Below are 19,032 nucleotides of genomic sequence, written 5' to 3' on the forward strand. Positions count from 1 at the left end.
CTGCCTACCAGCCATAAGGCCACGTGCCTCATCTCCTTCAGGACTCACATGTTTATACCTTGCTTTCAGAAACAGCCTTTTTGTGCACACTGTTATGCCTGAGCTGTGGACAAATAAGGACATTTCTGATCAGGAGCTCCAAACATTCTTCCATTTCTGGCCCACAGAATTAAAATCTGCAAAGGGCCAAAGGAAAAGCAGCTGCAGAATCACCCTTCTTTCACAACACTCTGCTTTTAACAAGGCAGAAAATCTTGAAAAGCAGGAAGCTGGGAACACGTGGACACTGTAGATGTTTGTGCACTGTGGCAGCCACTGTTCTGCAGTATCAGCACCTTTCCTGCCACTCTCGGGAGTTATTTCTTACTGAAATATTACTCCAATTTGTGTCAGCTTTATTCTGTAAGAGAATGATCTCATGATCATGTTTTCATGTTCAGCTGACAAACTTGAGACAGTAAAAGATGATATATAAACATTAACATACAATGGTAGCATAGGAACTACCTCCAACCAATCCTGCCAGAATCCAAGTTCCTGACTACACTTTCACTTAGTGAAACTGTATGGTAATAAGGAATTCTAGTGCTGTGTCTGCAACAGGAATTCTGTATTTAAATTGCACACCCTTCAAGATATGTCTGCTGGGACATCATCATAGACAAGAAGCATTGTGTGAGGGCCTGTTTTTTTAACAGGGAAATAATTGCAAGGGACATGATCAAAGTGCCTTGGTGAACAAAAATGAAGAAATTTGCACTAAAGCTGTTTTAAAGAAAAAAAAATTCATTCTAATTTCCTTCTCGAAAGACAAGCCAATGCTTTGGCATTTTTTTCCTGAAAGGATGTTATTTCAAAGCTTCTATCTTATACTTAAACAAACCTTCAAGAAGAAAATTTAACTGAAACTCACCTGCACAGCCAGTGATTGTATAAACTGTCACTTTTACATCATCTACATGGGTTTAGTTGATCTTTTAGGAGAATCCTGAATGGAGTGAGACAGCCTCAAGACACGAATAGGAGCACTACAAACCTGCAAGCACACACCTCTCTGCTCTGTCAACTCCTCTGTATCAATCAGACAGAAAACTACAAGAGGATAACTCAGTATTATCAAACTCTAAGTGACTGTGTAAATAACTACAGAAAAGATCGAACCTTACCGGAATTACATCTGGTTTTATGGAGCCTTTTACATGGTAAAAATACTCTTTTGCCAAAGTAATCCTGCCCCCATACTGAATCAGCCTCTGTTGCCAGGGGATGAGTTATTTTTCCATGTCTGCAATGCCTTCAAGCACAAGTAGTGCCACTGAAGGATTTGAGACTGGCCCTTTTCACTTCTGTCTCAAAGGGGGAAGGCTCTCCAAGGAAAGTGCCTCTTAAAGATTAAGCACAAGCATGTGCTGCTGTGACTGTACCTCAGAAGATGGGATTGATCTATCCTGGATCTAAATCTGGATATCCCACTAGCTTCAGCAGAGTACAGCTGCAAGGAGCAGACTGTCCCACTGAAAGAGATACAAGATTCATAACCCACTTAATGCATCCTTACTGATACACAGAGCTGAAATTCTGATGAATGAAGCTGATTTTTTGAGTGCTTGAAAGGACACTGCTAAAATCATTACAAGGTTTTTCCTTTAAAGTCTTTTCTTATTGTACAAATTCTAAACTGTGATGTCCTTCTGGTCATACCTTTTAGATTTTTTTCAGTGTTGACTTAAAACTGTTCTCCCTGTTTCTGATTGTTTTATCAAGAGATTGTCTTAAAGGCAAACAAGGTACAAGAAACTAAAGCTCCAGAAAAGCTACCAATTTGGAACAAATAATTCAAGGAATTCATAGACTGAAAACATTTGGATAACTCTTGGGGTCTGAGTGCAATTTCTGACACAGCCTGGTAGTGTTGCATGCTTTGCTGGTTAGCTGTGTTAAAATCCTGTTTGGGTAAAGGGATCCATGTCATGTAAAGTTTGGAACCGTTCGTTGAATAAACTGAAACACAATAAACAGATAAGTGCTACAAAAAGGCTTAAATCTCCTCAGACACTGCAGAAGTTACATAACTGCCCTCATTGGGAGGATGTTTGTGTGGGGACAGCAAGAACAGTGAACCACAGCATTCTGTCACCTTCCTTTTTATTGTCTTATCTCTATCCAGCCCCCTGGAGTACAGGGGAGGAATAGAAAGCATCTGCTTGCAAAGCCACATATTCCAAAGAAAATATTCCATTTCAGAAAACTAGTGGCAGGAGACTTCATACAAGTGTAGGATAATAAGGCAGAGCTCAAATCTTTTTCCTGCACAGCACCATTTAGTTAAGAAAATCCATGGAATCACTAAGGAATTTCTACTGTATCAAGTATTGCAAAGATTTCTGAAAAGGTACAGCAAAAGTAGGCAGAAGATGCAGATTACAAACAACTCACAGAACAGAGGGGAGTTTATTACAGTGTTTTACAAGAGCTCTTCTTCCTCTCCCTCACTCCTAAGAATTACTGTAGGAAGCTTGGGTTTGAAGGCAACATGAAGTGGAACAGCTTTTTACACTACACTGCTCTCCATGAGGAGATGAACCCTCTTCCCTGTGCTCTAGTTCTCAATAGGTGCTTCCATATATAGTTCTTCCAGCAGTTTGTCATAGCAGCTCGAGAGGCTGGGGAAGTGCTAAGCCACTCCTGAAACAATCCTCTCTTTCAGCCCTGGCCTTGGGAAAGAGAGCTGTGATCTCCATTCTGGCTTTGTAAGTTCACTCACAAGAGACAGAAAGAGAAAATAAACAGTTCTGAAAGACATAAGTGATTAGTACCAGTTTTCAGAATGAAACATATGGTACCACCATGTCACAGGGCCTGTCTGATGTCCTGTCTCATCCTAATAGAGCTGGTCTAAGTCAGATCAAATGTCCTTGTGAAAGCTGCAAGATGCCTCTTTATTATGATGCACCTTCAAAGCAGATCCAGTGCTTGGGTCCTTCAGATGTTACAGGAATGCTCGTGTTATGCAAATACTAAACAGTTCTTAAAAAAATATATATATACTTGATGTAACAACTGACAACAGTTAATTTACTACCCATAGGTATTTAAACACAGAAATTTAAACAGCTTTCATTCCTGATCTCCTGGATCAGGACCCTTTCTACAGTTAACACTCTGGTTGTCCAACAGCACCTCCCACTCCACATGAACACAGAAACTCCTAGAGCAACAGGCACAGATGAAAACTTAAAAAAAAATAATAAAAAAATAACCAAGATGAACAGAAAAAAAAACATCTCACTTCAAGCAGCTTTATAATGCAGGAGTCTGATTAAAGTGGAGATAGTAAAACAGGCAGCAAGACCGAGATGTGACAGTCATTTTACCTCTGCTCACATGACTGCATCGAAGGCACACCGATGACCTTTGAGCCAGTTCAGAAGCTGTCCTTTTATCTGTGAAAGTTCAAGTCAATTGTGCTTTGAATAAATACTTCTCTGTAGTTACACTTGAACTGCTGCATTATATACTAGAAATACAGAAAGTGTCCATGCACAGCCCTGAAGCACTTGGAGTTTTAGCCCTTGCCAGGTGAACTCATGGGTCACAGAGGTCGGAGGCATCACCAGCACACAGAGATGGCAGGCACACTCCCACAGAGACACAGCATCCAGAGAGCCCACTGGCCAGACGGAGAACCGGAATGGAAGAAGGATGGAAAGCAAAACTTGCTTGCAGGAGTTCAGCATTCAAGGCTACAACTGCAGAACCCCCACCTATCAAGCTACTGTGGTCCTAGCAGAGGCTCCTGCCAGTTACAAGTTCCCTACTTGGAGTTCACGGCTGGATTCTAACAGGACTCTTCAAGGAATAGTTCAGAGAGCAGCTGAGCTAGTTATTTAGTCATTTGCCTTGTTCATTTATGGTTGTCACTGTGTTCGTTCCTAAAAATCCCTCCCTTAAGCTGTAACAGAAAAAAAACTAAAAATCCAGTGCTTAAGACAGAGACCAGCAACTGAATTTTGTAAGGCTTTGGGCTGACTTGCTGGAGCACAGCACTGCTTGTAACCAATGGGCTTCCCAGTGCCCTCAGCACTCTCAGTACAACAAAAGCTGTACAGATCACAGCAACCCTGAGGTAATAAAAGTATAAAGGAAGAGATGGAATAAATGTGAGATATGTACGATAATCTTGCCACCTAGAAGAGATTCTGAGAAGGACACTCTTGCTAATTACACAACAGGAGCAGCAGTGGAAAAAAAAATAAGAGTCAGTATATTTGTGTTTTTCCTTTGTTTTACACACACACTCCCCTTAATTGGTATCCGTGCAGGCTTCCCTGCAGAACTGTCACTAGTGTTAAAAATCAGATCTTTATAGTCTGTCTTTCTGTCTGTACAAAGTGCAGTTGGAATTGATTTTGATCTCCCAAACTGGTTGCAGAAAGGAAAGTCTTCCTCTCCCTTCCATCTAGGTGACCCCATCCTAGTTCCCCTCCCTCCTAAGAAGCTTGTAAGAGTTAAAAGCCCTAATTAAACATGATCCACTTGAGATTAGTTTTGTCATCTTCTTCCAAAAAACAAAAACCCGGAAAAAAAAAAAAAAAAAAGGCAAAAAACCCCAGAACACACAATCAACGCCTCACCCGCCCCAAAAACAATAGTTCCATTTAAAAAAATAAATAAATAGTGTGTATATTTCATGCTGAAAAAAAAAAAAAGTCACAGAAAGGATTCATTTTTGGTTTTCCCTCCCCCGAACACGACACCAGGCATTTCCTCCCCCCTCCCCTGACGTAGACAGGATGGTACATTCGACCGGCAATGTGCATCTGTGTTGGAAATGAGCTTCTACTCCTGCACGGTCCCACATGCATCAGGGAGCAATCCAGCTTAGCTGCTAAAGCAGAGCAAAGGCTTTCAGGTTTTTGGGTATGGTCCCTGCCTGTTCCTTTGGTCCGTCTGTTTAAAGGCTCCTTTGCTGCTCCCAGGTCTCTGCTCTTGTCTGTCTCCGTTAAAACTCTGGTCCCGCGTTCCCGCGTCACTGGAGCTTCGTTCCCAGCTTGCGCTGTCTGTTCCTGCAATGACAACACGGGGGGACAGGTGAGACAGGGGACACCACCCCTATTGGGGATAAAACCAACCAAACCAGCAGGAAGACACAGGAGGATTAAAGGAAGGCCCTGCTGAGCTCCACACAAAACTAAAGCTGTGCCCGACATACCCTACAGAGAGACCAGCCCTTCCCAGTCCTAAACATCCACCCCATCTCCAGTGTACACAACATTATAAACAACTGCCTGCAAACACCAGAGAGCTGAAATAATGCTTATATGAAACATTCTTAAATCCCACACTCCCCAAATTCACCCCTCAGATGCAGCTGTTAACCCACAACTTGGTATTTTTCTTTACTCTGTGCTATTCTACCCACAGCAGTGGCTACGTATCAGAAAATTAATTAATAACTGCATCTAACGAGTCAAACCAGCAACAGCTCCTCCATCCCCCAACAGAACTCACCTTGCTTCTGCTCTCGTGACTGTGTACTCAAACCACAGGATGTTGGGAATGAGGCTGGTGTCTCGGATTAAAAAGAACTCTGAAATTGGCCTGAAAACAGACAAGGTGGGAGAAAGGGGTAAATAATTAGACTTTCTCCACCATGATTTTGATTTAACAAAAAAACAACCAAAACAAAAAGAAAAAGGCACAAAATATGCTCCAGAATTAACGGTACTATCCTATCACTTCAGGCTGGGAAAAGGATTCTTCATTACATTTAATCAAAAGCTCTTTTCTTTCCTTATACAATATTTCCAGACTACATCACATGTAAATGGCTTTGCAATTTTACTAGGTCATTAGACATTCATTAAGAAAGGTCTGTTCTGCTTGCAAAGCTCCTCCAGCACTCTGCCACACCTCTCAGCTTTAGCAGGGCTTTACAGTCATAGCAGTTGATTAAATTCCCTCTCTTCCCCACCCTTAAATCAAGGACATATGATCCTTTGTATAAGCATGCACAAGAAAACATGGAGGAACAAGTAGGTTACACAACAGTCAGTATGCAAAACTGGGACAGAGCCCAGGAATTCTCATTTCTAACATCTGTAACAAGCCTGCACAGAATAAAGAGCCTTACCACGCAGCTATCCTCGGGAAGAGAGGAGTTAGGATCTCTTGTGTGAAGGCAAACCAGGCTATGGCCATAATGCTTCCTGCCACACCTCCATATAGGACTTGGCTCCAGGTGTGGTAAAGCAAATAAACCCTGCAGTGGAAGAGAAGAGTCACCAGAGAGGCTTTAAAACAAGAGGAGGCAAGACTTGAGAGCTGAGGTTCCACTGGACTCGCAGATGCTGTGAGTGAATTATCCTGCAGATGTTAAAAGTGGGTATCTTTTTTCAAAAAAAGCTGACAAAAATACTGGGGGAAAAATCCTGGGAAAAACTCTTCCCTGCTACAGCAGTTTCAGCTTAGAGCACATCTACTTTGAGCTTAACTCAATAACACTCCACATTCTTCTTCATCTGTCCTGGTCAGGTGAGGAACTGTTACTGTTGGTTCCTCCCCAGGAGACTTCCAAAGCCAGTAACAAGGTAAGTCCCCTCCAAGCCACCAAAGCTGGGGCTTGAAGGCTTTTAAGAACATGGACAGCATTTTTGCTGTGATTTTGGTGCTCTCCAACATAACAGGCATGAAGGCTGCACAGCCAGTGTGCTCACTGGGACTGCAGCCATCCAGAAAGCTGCACTGTTTGCCTGTTATCTGTGTGCACAAGCTACATTCAAAATTCTTTTCACCCATATATCACAAAGCCATTATGATCATCTTATCTGACCCTCTGCCTAGCAGAGGCCACTTGATTTCCGCCGATTTTTTTTTTTTTAAATTAGACTACATACCTGTTATGAATTTAAAATAATCAGTAATAAGGAATCAGCTGTAGTGTACAGTCAACTGTGCCAACAGATAATTACTTTCCTGTGAAAGACATGGCCCTATTTCTAGCTTGAATTTGTCTGTTTTCCAATCACTGGAGCTCACTTGATATTTGTGGTGTGCGCATACAATTGTTTTTTTAAATCCACTAAAGGGGGAAAAAAAACATGATCAAAGTTTTGTTTTCTTTATTCATCTTAATACAAATCTTGCAAGTCAAACAGCTATAAATGTTTTGATTAACTAATGCTCAAGCAAAACAATCAGATTGATCAACTGTAGCAATCCACGTGCTGCAGAGGCTGCTGTGCCAAGGCATGGGGCAATGATTCCACGATTAGTGCTGGAAAGAGGGTGAGGCAGTGAGGCTGGAGCATGGGAATGGAGCCCATAGGGAATTGGTACAAGCTCAGCTGATCTGGGGGTTTATAAATGCTTCTGTGAAGCACCACACATGCAGCACCTTTGCTTATTGGAAGGGTCTCGTGGCAAAAAAGCGACTTCCATAAAGCTCCGACTTGTACAGCGCAGTCGAGAATCAGGTCAGAAAAGCAGGATAAGGAATGACAGGGCTGTGACAAGCCACGGGACTGTATGAGAGCATAAGACAAACAGTTGCTCCATACCTACTATATGAGACTAGCAAAGCCACTGTGACGAGGCAGATGGACAGCACATGTCGCCATAGTAAATCCAGAAACCTCGCATTGTTTGTTTGGTGCATTCTGAAAGAGATGGAGAGCCATTAGCACAGGGCAGGGAGCTGAGCAGGCCTTACCTCTGTCCTCACTCCCTCGGGAACCCCAGGAAAGCCCTACTCCAGTGGGGCCATGGGCAGCTCAACCCCATCCCAGCAGCAACCTGTCCCACAGCAGCAGTTACAGAGCAGACAGGGAGCCACTCGTGTGTCTCTCCAGCTGTCAACAGGGATTGCTGTGATGGAAGGCAGAATGCTCACAGTTACTGCAACTGGTGTGAGAGGCACATGCTGAGCATATGCAACAGGGAGCCAAGACATCAGAGTCCCTCCATCACCCACAGAGACAAGCAGGGACTGTGAGTTTTGTCTTCCTCCACACGTGGAGCACTAAGGCAGAGCCATGCCCCAGCAGGAACCTCAGGAAAGCAGAGCACAGCATGTAAACCCAGTCCTTGCAAAGGGAGGTGAACTGAAAGGTCATGCAAGTGGGCAACAGATATTACCTAAAAGATTGCAGATGACCCCACTGACAAACTGAGTAGACACATGAGAAAGCAGCTCTTCTTTCCTCCTCCCTATTCTCCCCCTCTTCCCTCACACTGGGGGACCATCACAGCTTACAAAAGGAAAACTGGGAGACCTGTACCCCAACAGGTAAAAGGAGGCCCACCAAACCCTCCAGTTTTCAGCCTTGGTAACTCCAGCCCTACATTCAGATGGAGACAGACATGCTCCATCCACCCAGGCCACAGTAAATTGTGCAGGGCCTCAGATTTAATTCCTTTATCCCACTCAAGTGGCACTCAGCAAGGGAGACACATATTTCAGGTGTTTCAACATATTAACAGCCAAAACCTGACTTGGAATTTTTACCTTAAATAAAGGAACAGAAAGGAATAGACAGAAAAAAACCACATGAATTGGGAGTGGCTGGACGGCATCCCATATTTTGTGGTCACTGTTGAATGGGCTTCTGGGAAGAGAAGAAGAAAGAGTATGGTCAAGGTTTACTCTGTACCCAGCAGCTGGAACACTCCAGATGCAAAGCCAGAACACTCTGCTGGAATATGTGCACACAGTTCACAGGACACATCCCTGCTCAGACGGCTCTACCAGCCTTCTTACATCCAAGCATCCAAAACCAACATGAGGCAAAAGGGGAAAATACCCTCCAACCCCTCACAGTCAGCATTCCACTCAGAACTCCACTGACACCACCACACCCACGGTCCATTCCCTACCTTCACACGGCCGAGGCTCCCGGATTACATTTTTTATTAACCAGTTCACTCCCTCGTTGAACACCAGCCCTCCCAAGAAAGAGATCTGTGAAGGCAAGACAGCTCTGTCACCTCCTCTAAAAGACCCTTCCACTTACCAGGCTCTCTCTGTTGACAAAACCCCAAACGTTATGTTTCTAATTTTCTTTTTTGACTACTGGAGTCAAAACAGCTTCCAAATTCACTATGTGAGGAAGGAAAGCACTTATTTTTCAGCTCACTTTGTGTATTTGGCAACACTCTGTGTATATGCAGCTTTTCAGCAGATGACACAGAATGAGACACAAATGACACTGTACAGCACTTCTGCCACGACACTTCCACCAGCAAGTGTAGAAAGTGGCATTTTTTTAACAGGGCAGGTTTTTGGGGATTGGCTTTTCCGGATGACCAACAGGGGGAGTGCAGACACTGTTATTTGGGTAAATAGCTTAAAATAAAGGTGACTTTTTAGGCTTTCTGTCTTTTCCCTCTATGCCTATTTTCATCTTGAAGTTGCTGTCTTCAGTTCAAAATGGATTCACATTCTGAGCTAAGCCAGACTGGTAGCATTTATTTTTACTCTTTAATTCCACAGCCCATACACCTTCCCTAAATTAGTCCTGCTGCTGTGATCAGATTCCCAGCTGGTGATGACACTCTGCCTCCTTAACACTCAGTCCCATTCCAGATGACAAAGGAATTTTTCACTCCCATATCCTGAGCCCCGGGTCAGGCAGTGTCTCTCTCCAGCTCAATGGTGACTTCCCACAAGAAGAACTGGGAATCAACCTCCACAATTGTCTCCTTACCAACACCTAACAAGTCCCTGTATAAACCCAGAAATCTGTGCAAGAGTTACTCCAGCTCATTCTCTCTTTTGGGTCAACAAGAGACTTTTGGGTTGCCAAAACTTAACAGCTGCCTTTCCCAGTTAGAAGGCCCATTCCCAGGTCCCTGAAGCCACTGGTTCCCATGACACTGTGGCCCTGGATTAGAAATCTGCTGTCAAAACCCTTTCAGTGGCCCCTATTTTATCTGTTTACTGAGGGTAAATGTTACAAGAGGTTTATACAGAATTTATCCATGACACTGATTCCCAACTACCTTTCAGAGCAGACAGAAAGCATTATGTGTTACAAGAACTCGGACAGAAGAAAGCCTCTTCAGTCCCTGGTATTCAATTCATAGTTGAGAAGCAGCCCCTAAAGACAGATCCACTCCCCTGGGAATCTGTAGGTTTTATTTTGTATCCCCTTTTCCATCTCAGTAGTTCTAAGAAAGTACATCCTCCTGAGTTACACACACCATTTCCCACATATGCTGCCCAGCCTGCAGGAACCTACTAAGTGCTATGATCCTACTGGATCTTGGGAGTGTTCCCACTCTGCAAACAGCATTCTTTACTTCCTCAGACATCTCCCTCGATGGTTTTGGACAGATCATGTACAAAACACACCACAGAGCAACAGAGAAATCAGCAAAGGCTGAGCAGCCTTTTAACCTGGTACTGGTGCTAAGTGTCTCCTGCTGTTCTGTGACAGGAAGATGCCTTACCTAGGCTTGCACTTTAAAGAGAGAAAAACAAGTGTGAACACAGCAGCACCAGGTGACAAAGGAAGAGGCTTTAGTCATAAGGAGAAGCTGGGAAGGGAGAGAAGGACTCACCGTGTGAAGCTCTCTCTTGAATATGATGAGTGTTACAAAGCCAACAATAATGAATATTGGACCAAGACTCAAATAAGCTAAAAGCTGACCAGAGAAATCACCTGGGGAAATAAACAAGAGACACAAATCAGTTTGAACTTCACAGGTAGCTTGCCTGCCACCAGAGCATGGCTCAGCTGGAGCCCTGGATCACTGGGAGCAGAGGGGTAAACCTGGGTTGCAGAGTGACCCGGAGGAGCTGAGGCAAGGAGACAGCAGTGCTCATCACATGCAGGCTCAAAATCAGGGATGAGAGGAGCCTGGCATCCTTCAGCAGAGTTTGCTGCCACCCACTTTACAACAATGACCACAGGTGTGGGCCCAGAGTCACTTTAATCCAGCATAAGCACAGGCTGCTGCAAAAGAGGCAGCATCTTTCCCTCCCCCTTATTCATTTTGCCTCCCTGTGCCAGCAATTACCAGCAAACACTCCCCAAACAAATCCTTTCCCGTTCCCTTACTAAAATGGGTTCGTTTTCAGCTGGATCAGCTTCCTAATCTGTCTCACCATGTGTCTGCACGAACACTAGCATTAGCAAAATGGGGAGGAAATAAATAGCTAAACATAGCAGGAGATAACAGGGAAATAAAGGAGACTCTGCCTTTTTAACCAGTAGCCCACTTGTACGACACAGAAGGGGCTTTGAGCCTCCAAACCAAATAACTGACGGTCTAGTTGTCCCCGAGGGAGAATCAGGGAGCAGCAATGAGACCTTGCAAGAGGTCATAAGATCCCTCAAAAACTTCATCCTGAACGATCCCAGACACAGAAGTGGGCAGCAACAGTAAAGAGCAGCTGTGTGTTTAGATCCATGTTTCTCTTGCCTCTCTTCCCAGAAAAGGGACACACACACAGAAAAGCATTTTGAGAGAAGATGGCAGCATGAATTCCAGGGAAACACAAGAATAGAGTAATTTTGCTGCAAGATCAGCAATTCATATCAGCAGAGTGAGAACTGTCTACCTGAGAATCTTTAAAGACAGAAGTCACCACAAACCCACTGTATGAACCCAGTGAGCAACCAAAGACATGGGTGTTTTGTGTACTGGTTCTGAGACCAGATCCTCTCCATCCCATCACTAAACACAAAAGGATCAGCCTCCACACAAATTTATCCTTCCTCTCTCCTCTCTAAAGGAAACAGGATGCCTCTGCAAGGCTGAGCATTGGACTCATTCCTAGATCAATTCCACTGCAAGATACTGAGTCTCCCCAGCCCACGCACCCACATTTTAAAGCAGCACTTGGCAGAAAGGACTTTAACCTCAGCCTCTCAGTGCTGGGACTGATAAAGAAGTTATTGCCCTGCTACAACAAAGTTCATGCTGCTGATGTTATTGCCACATAGCTGTGGCTACACCAGGTACAGTGCATGGAAGCCTCTGGAATCCCAGACTCTAGGTTAGATTTGGGAACCAGCAACAGCGTCAGCAAGGATTACTAGCAGGAGTGTTAGTCTGCACCAGTGAAATTAGGAAGATTTGGAGGACAAAATTCCCAAGCACACTGAGCTCTCACTGAAGTTAGGTTCTATTTTGGTTTTAACCTGAAAAAGCATCAGAAGACTGAATCTGAAACTTTTCCTGCACCATATGGCAGGTTTGCCTCACATCAGGTGGGTTCCAAATGCTTCCAAAGCAGAACAGCAACGGATTGTGGCAGCACAAAGAGGATGCGACAGGATCAGTTACCTGGCAATTGAAAATCAAGCCCCTTATGGTTTTACATAAATCAGAAACTCTCAACAAAATCAATCCTGTCTTCAAGGAATTCATGAGACAAGGCACCAGACAATCAAATTACCCCAGAAGCCTTAGGAATACTTTCCAATAGTCTCACTTCCAGCATTACCAACTGAAGAGAGCTCATCATCAAGGAATCACCACGTTTCAGATCATTCACTCTGTTAACCCACAGTACATAAAAACTCAGCACTTCCAGACTAGAAGCCGTAATTTTGTCAAGTTGAAACCAAACTAGATAATTTATCTTCTTGGGTGGTTCTATTTCTTGTGCAGAGGGTGGAGGAATACTTAAGCAAGTAGTCTTTTAATTTAAATAGGACCAGCAGTACCAAATTCAAGATCCTCTGTTATGTCACATGATAACATTCCCAATAAATCAAACCACCCAGATTGCACAACTCCCATTGATTCTGAACACCTGCCTCTCCAATTCTGCCTGGAAACACCCTGGACAACTGGGAAAATGGGAAGATTTCCTGTCGTTCTGCAGAGAAAAGGTCTGGACAGGTTTCTCTCCTTAAATTTGTCCAGCGTGAGAAGGGATCCAGAAAGTCCCAGAGTGCAGAACCAGAAACCATCACTCCCAGATGTTGCCTGCAAGCACCGAGTCCTTTATCAATCTTAACACAAAAGCTCCTCAAACATTTCAGGTGTCCATTTAGAGCAGAACAGATAGCATTAATCATACTTCATGTTACTGTAGCTAACAGCAATTAAACAGGCACATCCTGAAGCCACTTTTTCTAGGGGAGGAGGCAGATAAATAGCTGAGCAGTATCTGAAGGAGCTACACCAGCAGCCCACAAATGCCTCGCTGGATCAGCAGCTCCAGGCAGAGCTGCATTAACTAAACCAGCTCCGAAATGAGTGGAAATCCCCAGTGAAGGAGGCAGAGTGAGCTCTGAGAGAAAGGCCAGCGCTGATCACCGCACAGAGCTCCGGGGGCCTCCCAGCCTGATTACTGATGTCACTCCCATCTCCTCTCACGCTCCAGTGCGCTCCCAGACTTATTCCCAGGGAAAGGAGACGTGCAGGAGAGCCACGGTTTGAAGTCCAGTAAGATCTAGCAAGCAGCACCCCCCTCTCTTTTTTTATAAAGATTAATTTTCCTTTATTTTACTAAGCTTGGGAATTTTAAAGCAATTCCTCCAACCGGTAAGAACAGAGACAAAACCTCTGCAAAAATGCAAAAGGAGAATCTATTTAATGTATACCTTGGGGTGTGTTTAGTTTTAAATTCTGCTTTTTTTAAAGCCCAGCCTTCCCTGGACATCCTCGGGAGCTCCAAAAGCAAAAATACAGAAGGCAATAGCTCATTTTTGGGCAGGCAAGAGATAAATACGTGCAGCACTATACATAGCTCAGACACACAAGGCTATTTTTTTCAGCCTTCATTCAGCATCTACTTCTGCTCCAATTCAACATTTTACCCAGCATTCTTTCGGTGGAAATATCCGAGCTCCACCACATCAGCCTAACCTGTATGGGATGTAAAAATGTGAATCAACAGCCCCCAAACCACATCCTACCACAAGATTGAGCTTTGCCACCACCACTTCCTATTGAAGCATCTATTTGTGGCCCTGCTGCTTGGTCGTGTGTTCTTGGCCAAGTGCATGTGTGCAAGTTGCACAGACAACATGCAGTGTGTGTGTGTGTCATGGGCATTTACATCACTAAATATTCATGCTCTAAGAGAGCCATTTCCTCAGCTTGCACATGTGGGACAGTGAAAATATCTTCAGGAGGCTTCAAATTATGGCATAAAGGCAGGAATCAGACATAACTTCTGCAGGGGGATTAAACATAAACCTCTGCATTAAAGCAGCCAAACAGGAGTGGGATCTGCTTCTTCCAACAGATACTGCTCAGCTATGGAATGAGCCCTGACTTGTGAGCTCCCAGTCTGCACAGAATCACAGGAGGGTTATCAGAACAAACATTCCTATAGGAACAGCACGTGCTGACGCTGAACAGCAACACAAACTGCTGAGCCAAAGCACCCACACAGCCCCAGCACCTTTGCTCTGATGCACCTCTTCACCTTTGCACACCAGCCCCTCCAGCTCTGCCTGGCTGTAGGAAATAACTCTGAAAACAGAAAGATTCCCTGTTATTCTGCAGAGAAAAGGTCTGATCAGGTTTGTCTCCTTAAAGAATTTGTCCAGTGTGAGAAGAGGAGGTCCAGAAAGTCCCAGAGCTTTAAGAATCCCAGCTGCACTGAAGAGAGGAAGTTTTTTTCTTTTCTCCAAATAGTAATTAAAAAACCCAAACAAACCAGGAACTCAATGTTTCTCCAGTGAAACTCACCCTACAGACAGGAAGTTCCTGAAGATGAGTTTTAAGCCTGCAGCACAAAGTCATCCCATGCAAAGCAATGAATACGGGAAAAAACAACCCTAATTATACACATGACATGACAGGATTTAGTTCAGTTGTTATCAAACAAAATCCCTCAGACTCAGGGTGAGCCAATACCTTCAGAGTAGCATCCAGTGCTCTGCAGCAGTGAAAAAGGCAAGAAGAACGTTTTTAAGAGCAAAACAGAAGTTACTGTTACAGCACTACAAAAATTTATTATGCAATTCTGGTGTCACAGCTAAAAAGGGAGAGCACACACAGGGAAGGCAAATTGAAAGAGGACAAAGATAAGTATGTGACAGCAGCCATTCAGAAAACATCAAATAACTCAGATTTTCAGTTTGAAAAGGAAAGCAGAGAATGTAACAGTTCCATAAAGTCATGAATTATATGGAGAAATGGACAGCAAACAATTGTTACCTCTCACTGCACATGAGAAGGAGAGCGTTTGATGGAATTACTGAGAAGTGGACTTAGAAAAGAAACAACAACCACATTAAGCTGCAAAGCTCAGTGCCAAAGATCCTGTGAGATCCAAAGCGGAAATGGATTCAAAGAGCAATTAGACATACAGCTTTTATACATCCATCAAAGGACTTAACAGTCCTGATGCAATCACCAGCTCATTACTGGAAGGACATAGAGAAGAAGGATTGTTCCTGCCTACCTGCCAGCAACCCAGCACTGCCAGATCATTCCTTGGTCTCACCAAAGTACAGCTGCTGGTAAGAAAAGCTTCAGGATCAAAAAATTCTGAAAGCAGCACCAGGATGACATTTTTCCAGGCTGTCCTCTGCAGCAGCATGCTTTAGCACACTCAAGCAGCACTGCCATGGCTGGTTTCTTCTCCCTGTGTTTGATCCTGACATTCCCTAAGGGCAGTATTTCAGCTCTCCAAGATCCCACTCCTCAGACCAGTCTGCAGTTGATTACCACAACATTCATCCATTGTTCCTCACTTATTTTGCTCAAAGTGGACATCACAGAAAGCCCTGGAGAGCTGTGCAGCCACACAAGCAGTAAGGACGGGTTTGATGTATCACTATTGACAAGGAAACACTAGATCAGGACAGGGAGGATCAGCACCCTTCTGGAGACACCTCTCCCCTTCACATTTACAAGAAGCAACCCAAAACCAGGCTTTGTGTGGCAGGCACAAATCAGCAGTGACAGCTTTTTACCTGCTCACAGCGAGCGGGACTGTCACTCGTAGCAGATGAAAGCCAGGGTGGCAGCAGTTCTGTGCTGGAAGTCTTTAAAGACCTGAGATTTTAAGAGCTGGTTGCCACAGAGGCTCAGCAGCCTCAGGATCAGCCAAGAGCCAAAGCTTTTTGCCACACAGCAGTGCATGACATGCCAAGATAGCTTAATAATTTATGTTGGTAAAAAGCAGGATCTATTTCTTGTTCTGACCCTCTCAGCAGCACGAGGCCACATTAACTCCACAGTGCTGAGCACGCTGCCAACATCATTATTTTATAAATATACATTATCTAGAAGCTTTATGGACCTGGACTTAAGCTGTACACAGGCAGAACGTAAACAGCTTTCTAAATAAAGTCAGAGTACTTTCCCCAAATCCAGGTAAAAGCATCAGACCTACCACCTTACTGAAAGTCATTTTTTCAGACCACAATGTAGTCTACCTAGACTTCAGTAAAGCCTTTGAAGCCATTTCCCACAGCATTCTCCTGCAGAACATCCATGGCTTGGGTGGTGCACTGTTCAGTGGGTAAAAAACTGGCTGATGGCTGGGCCCAGAGTGGTGGGGAATGGAGATAAATCCAGCAACACCCCTAAAACCAGGGTTGTTCCCCAGGGCTCAGTATTGGGGCAGGTTCTGTTTAATATCTTTATTAATGATCTGGATGAGGGGATGGAGAGCACTCTCAGGCAGTTCACAGATGACACCAAGTTGGGCAGGAATTTTGATCTGCTGGAGGGCAGGAAGGCTCTGCAGAGGGATCTGGACAGGCTGGATCCAAGGGTGAGACCAACTGTATGAGGCTTAACAAGGCCAAGTGCTGGGTCCTGCACCTGGATCACAACAACCCCATGGAATACCCCAGTTTGGGGGAACAGTGGTTGGAAAGCTGGAAAAGGACCTGGGGGTGCTGTTTGACAGCAGCTGAACATAAGCCCAGCTATGCCCAGGTGGGCAAGAAGGCCACTGGCACCTGGGTTGTACCAGTAATGGTGTGGGCACAGAATCAGGGCAGTGACCATCCCCCTGTGCTGAGCACTGGTAAGGCACCACCTCCAATCTTAGGGTCAGTTTTGGGCCCCTCACAACAAGACACTGAGGGGCTGGAACATATCCAGAGAAGGGATGGAGCTGGGGAAGGGTCTGGAGCACCAGGAGCAGCTGAGGGAGCTGGGGGGGCTCAGCCTGGAGCAAAGGAGGCTCAGGGGTGACCTTCTCACTCTCTGTAACTCCCTGAAGGGAAGGTAGAGCCAGGTGGGGGTCAGGTTGTGCTCCCAGGGAACAAGGGACAGGATGAGAGGAAACAGCCTCAAGTTGGGCCAGGAGAGATTCGGGTTGGATAGTCGGAAAAATTTCTTCATAGAAAGGGTTGTCCAGCCCTGTCACAGTGTCCATCCTCATCCACACATAACCCTCATGTCAGTGCTGATTTACCCTCCCCACAATCATCTCCTCCCTTTCCCTGTGTAAGACACTCTCAATGCAGAGAGAAAATAATCGAGTTATGTCACATTGCTCAAGATCTGACAGATAACCCTTGTGCAACAACTTCCACCACCTTCATTTCCCAAACCAATCCAACAAATGGAGCACAGAACGTGCTCTGTGTATTCTGCCAGGTTCAGATAAGGAGATGAGATACAGAGATGAATATATCGGTCCTGCTGGGAAGATTATTCCCCATCTCCCCCAAACCGTAAAATTAACATATTTGAGAAAGGGGGATGGCAGAAATGTGTACAGGGTGAAAGAAAATACAAGCCAGAAAAGGAAATGCCAGTACTTCACATAAAGTACCTCAGAAAACCACAAAACAGCCATGAGAGGGAGGGCCAAGAAATCTCCAGTGCCAGATCTTTTCAGCGCTTGTCACATTTCAAGTCTCCTGGCTAAATGGGCACTTTCAACCCAGAAGATCCCTGAGCACTGTAGAAGCTTTAGGAATTGCACTACTGAGAGGAGCTTTCATCAGGAACTAAAATTCAGCTATCAAAACAGGACATACAGAAACACAGTGCAAGTTAGGGGGGACTCACTGGGAGAACTGGAAATACTGAGAACAGTGTTAACACCAAAGTGGGATTTTGAGCACATGTTCAATACTAACACTCTGACACTTCATTTTTTTATTATCTACAAGCACTTAAAACCAGCAGAGCACAAAGCACCTGAAGAGGAGCTCCAAAGGACCACAGTTACTGATGAGACACCACTTATGCTGCTGCTCTCTGAACACAGACTGGTTCCTCTTGCAGAGATCAGGGATTCATCCCATCACAACCTGGGCCAGGCTGCTCCGGTGTGCAGCACCACAGGGATCCAGGGGCACAGGACCTTTATGGATCACACCTGTCCCAGCTGGAACAGCCCGTCCTGTATTCAAGCACCCACCTGGACCCAAACCCACCTTGCCACGATCCGAGCTACAGGACACCCTGTGCCTGGAGCCCTCCAGGCATTTCCCTCAGCCCTCCCTGACTCGAGTGCTCCCAGAAAAGCCATCAAACCCACCCCGGGGACACGGCCACGGTGCCACTGCCTTGCCCCCAAACCCACCTGGCATCGGAGCCCACCTGAGGGCAGGGACCACCCTGCCGCTGCCCCACTCCCAGCGCTGCCACCAGACCCACCTGGCAGCTGAACCCAACCCGGGGACAGAGACCACCCTGCCATGGCCCCGCTCCCTGTGGTGCCACGAGGCTGCCCAGAGCCCGCTGTCCCTGTGTCACAGCACGCCAGACCCCCAGCACGGGAGGCAGGGAGGTGACACCGACCCCACCGCGCTGCTGAGGGGAGCGGCACAACGTGGGTGGGACGCTCGCCTCGAGGCCGGGGGCTACCACACATGGCCAGGGGGCTGCAGGGGGGGTCATGAGGCGATGTGGAGCGGGGAGGGCGGCACCGGAGGGCCGGGACGGAGCCGCCCCCTCCCCGGGCCCTTCCCCGGGCCCCCCCCTCGCAGCCCCCCAGCCCGGCGCCCCCCACCGCGCATGCGCAGCGCCGCTCCCGCCGAGGCTCACAATCTGGCAGCGCGCCCCGCCGCCCCCCAGCGCGCACGCGCGCCCCGCCGCCCCAGCGCCGCGGCTCAATGGCTCACTATTTGGCAGCCGCGAGCCCGGCCC

At 45.8% G+C, this 19,032-nt stretch overlaps 1 protein-coding gene across 1 annotated transcript in view; it reads right to left on the reverse strand.

Moving 5' to 3' along the window:
* Nucleotides 1-2,906: 2,906 nt before the first annotated feature.
* The window catches only part of DOLPP1 (dolichyldiphosphatase 1), a 16,750-nt gene continuing 624 nt past the window's right edge, over nt 2,907-19,032 (reverse strand). The window contains exons 2-8 of the mRNA XM_027649862.1: nt 10,561-10,661; nt 8,875-8,959; nt 8,507-8,606; nt 7,560-7,658; nt 6,134-6,262; nt 5,512-5,601; nt 2,907-5,066 (exon numbers count right to left, since the gene is read on the reverse strand). Coding sequence (XP_027505663.1) covers nt 5,030-5,066; nt 5,512-5,601; nt 6,134-6,262; nt 7,560-7,658; nt 8,507-8,606; nt 8,875-8,959; nt 10,561-10,661 — 641 coding nt within the window. The 3' untranslated portion in view covers nt 2,907-5,029. The remainder of the gene's footprint in view (nt 5,067-5,511; nt 5,602-6,133; nt 6,263-7,559; nt 7,659-8,506; nt 8,607-8,874; nt 8,960-10,560; nt 10,662-19,032) is intronic.

The sequence above is a fragment of the Corapipo altera genome, unplaced genomic scaffold, assembly GCF_003945725.1.
Source record: "Corapipo altera isolate COAL_440 unplaced genomic scaffold, ASM394572v1 268, whole genome shotgun sequence".
In the NCBI taxonomy this organism is placed as follows: domain Eukaryota; kingdom Metazoa; phylum Chordata; class Aves; order Passeriformes; family Pipridae; genus Corapipo; species Corapipo altera.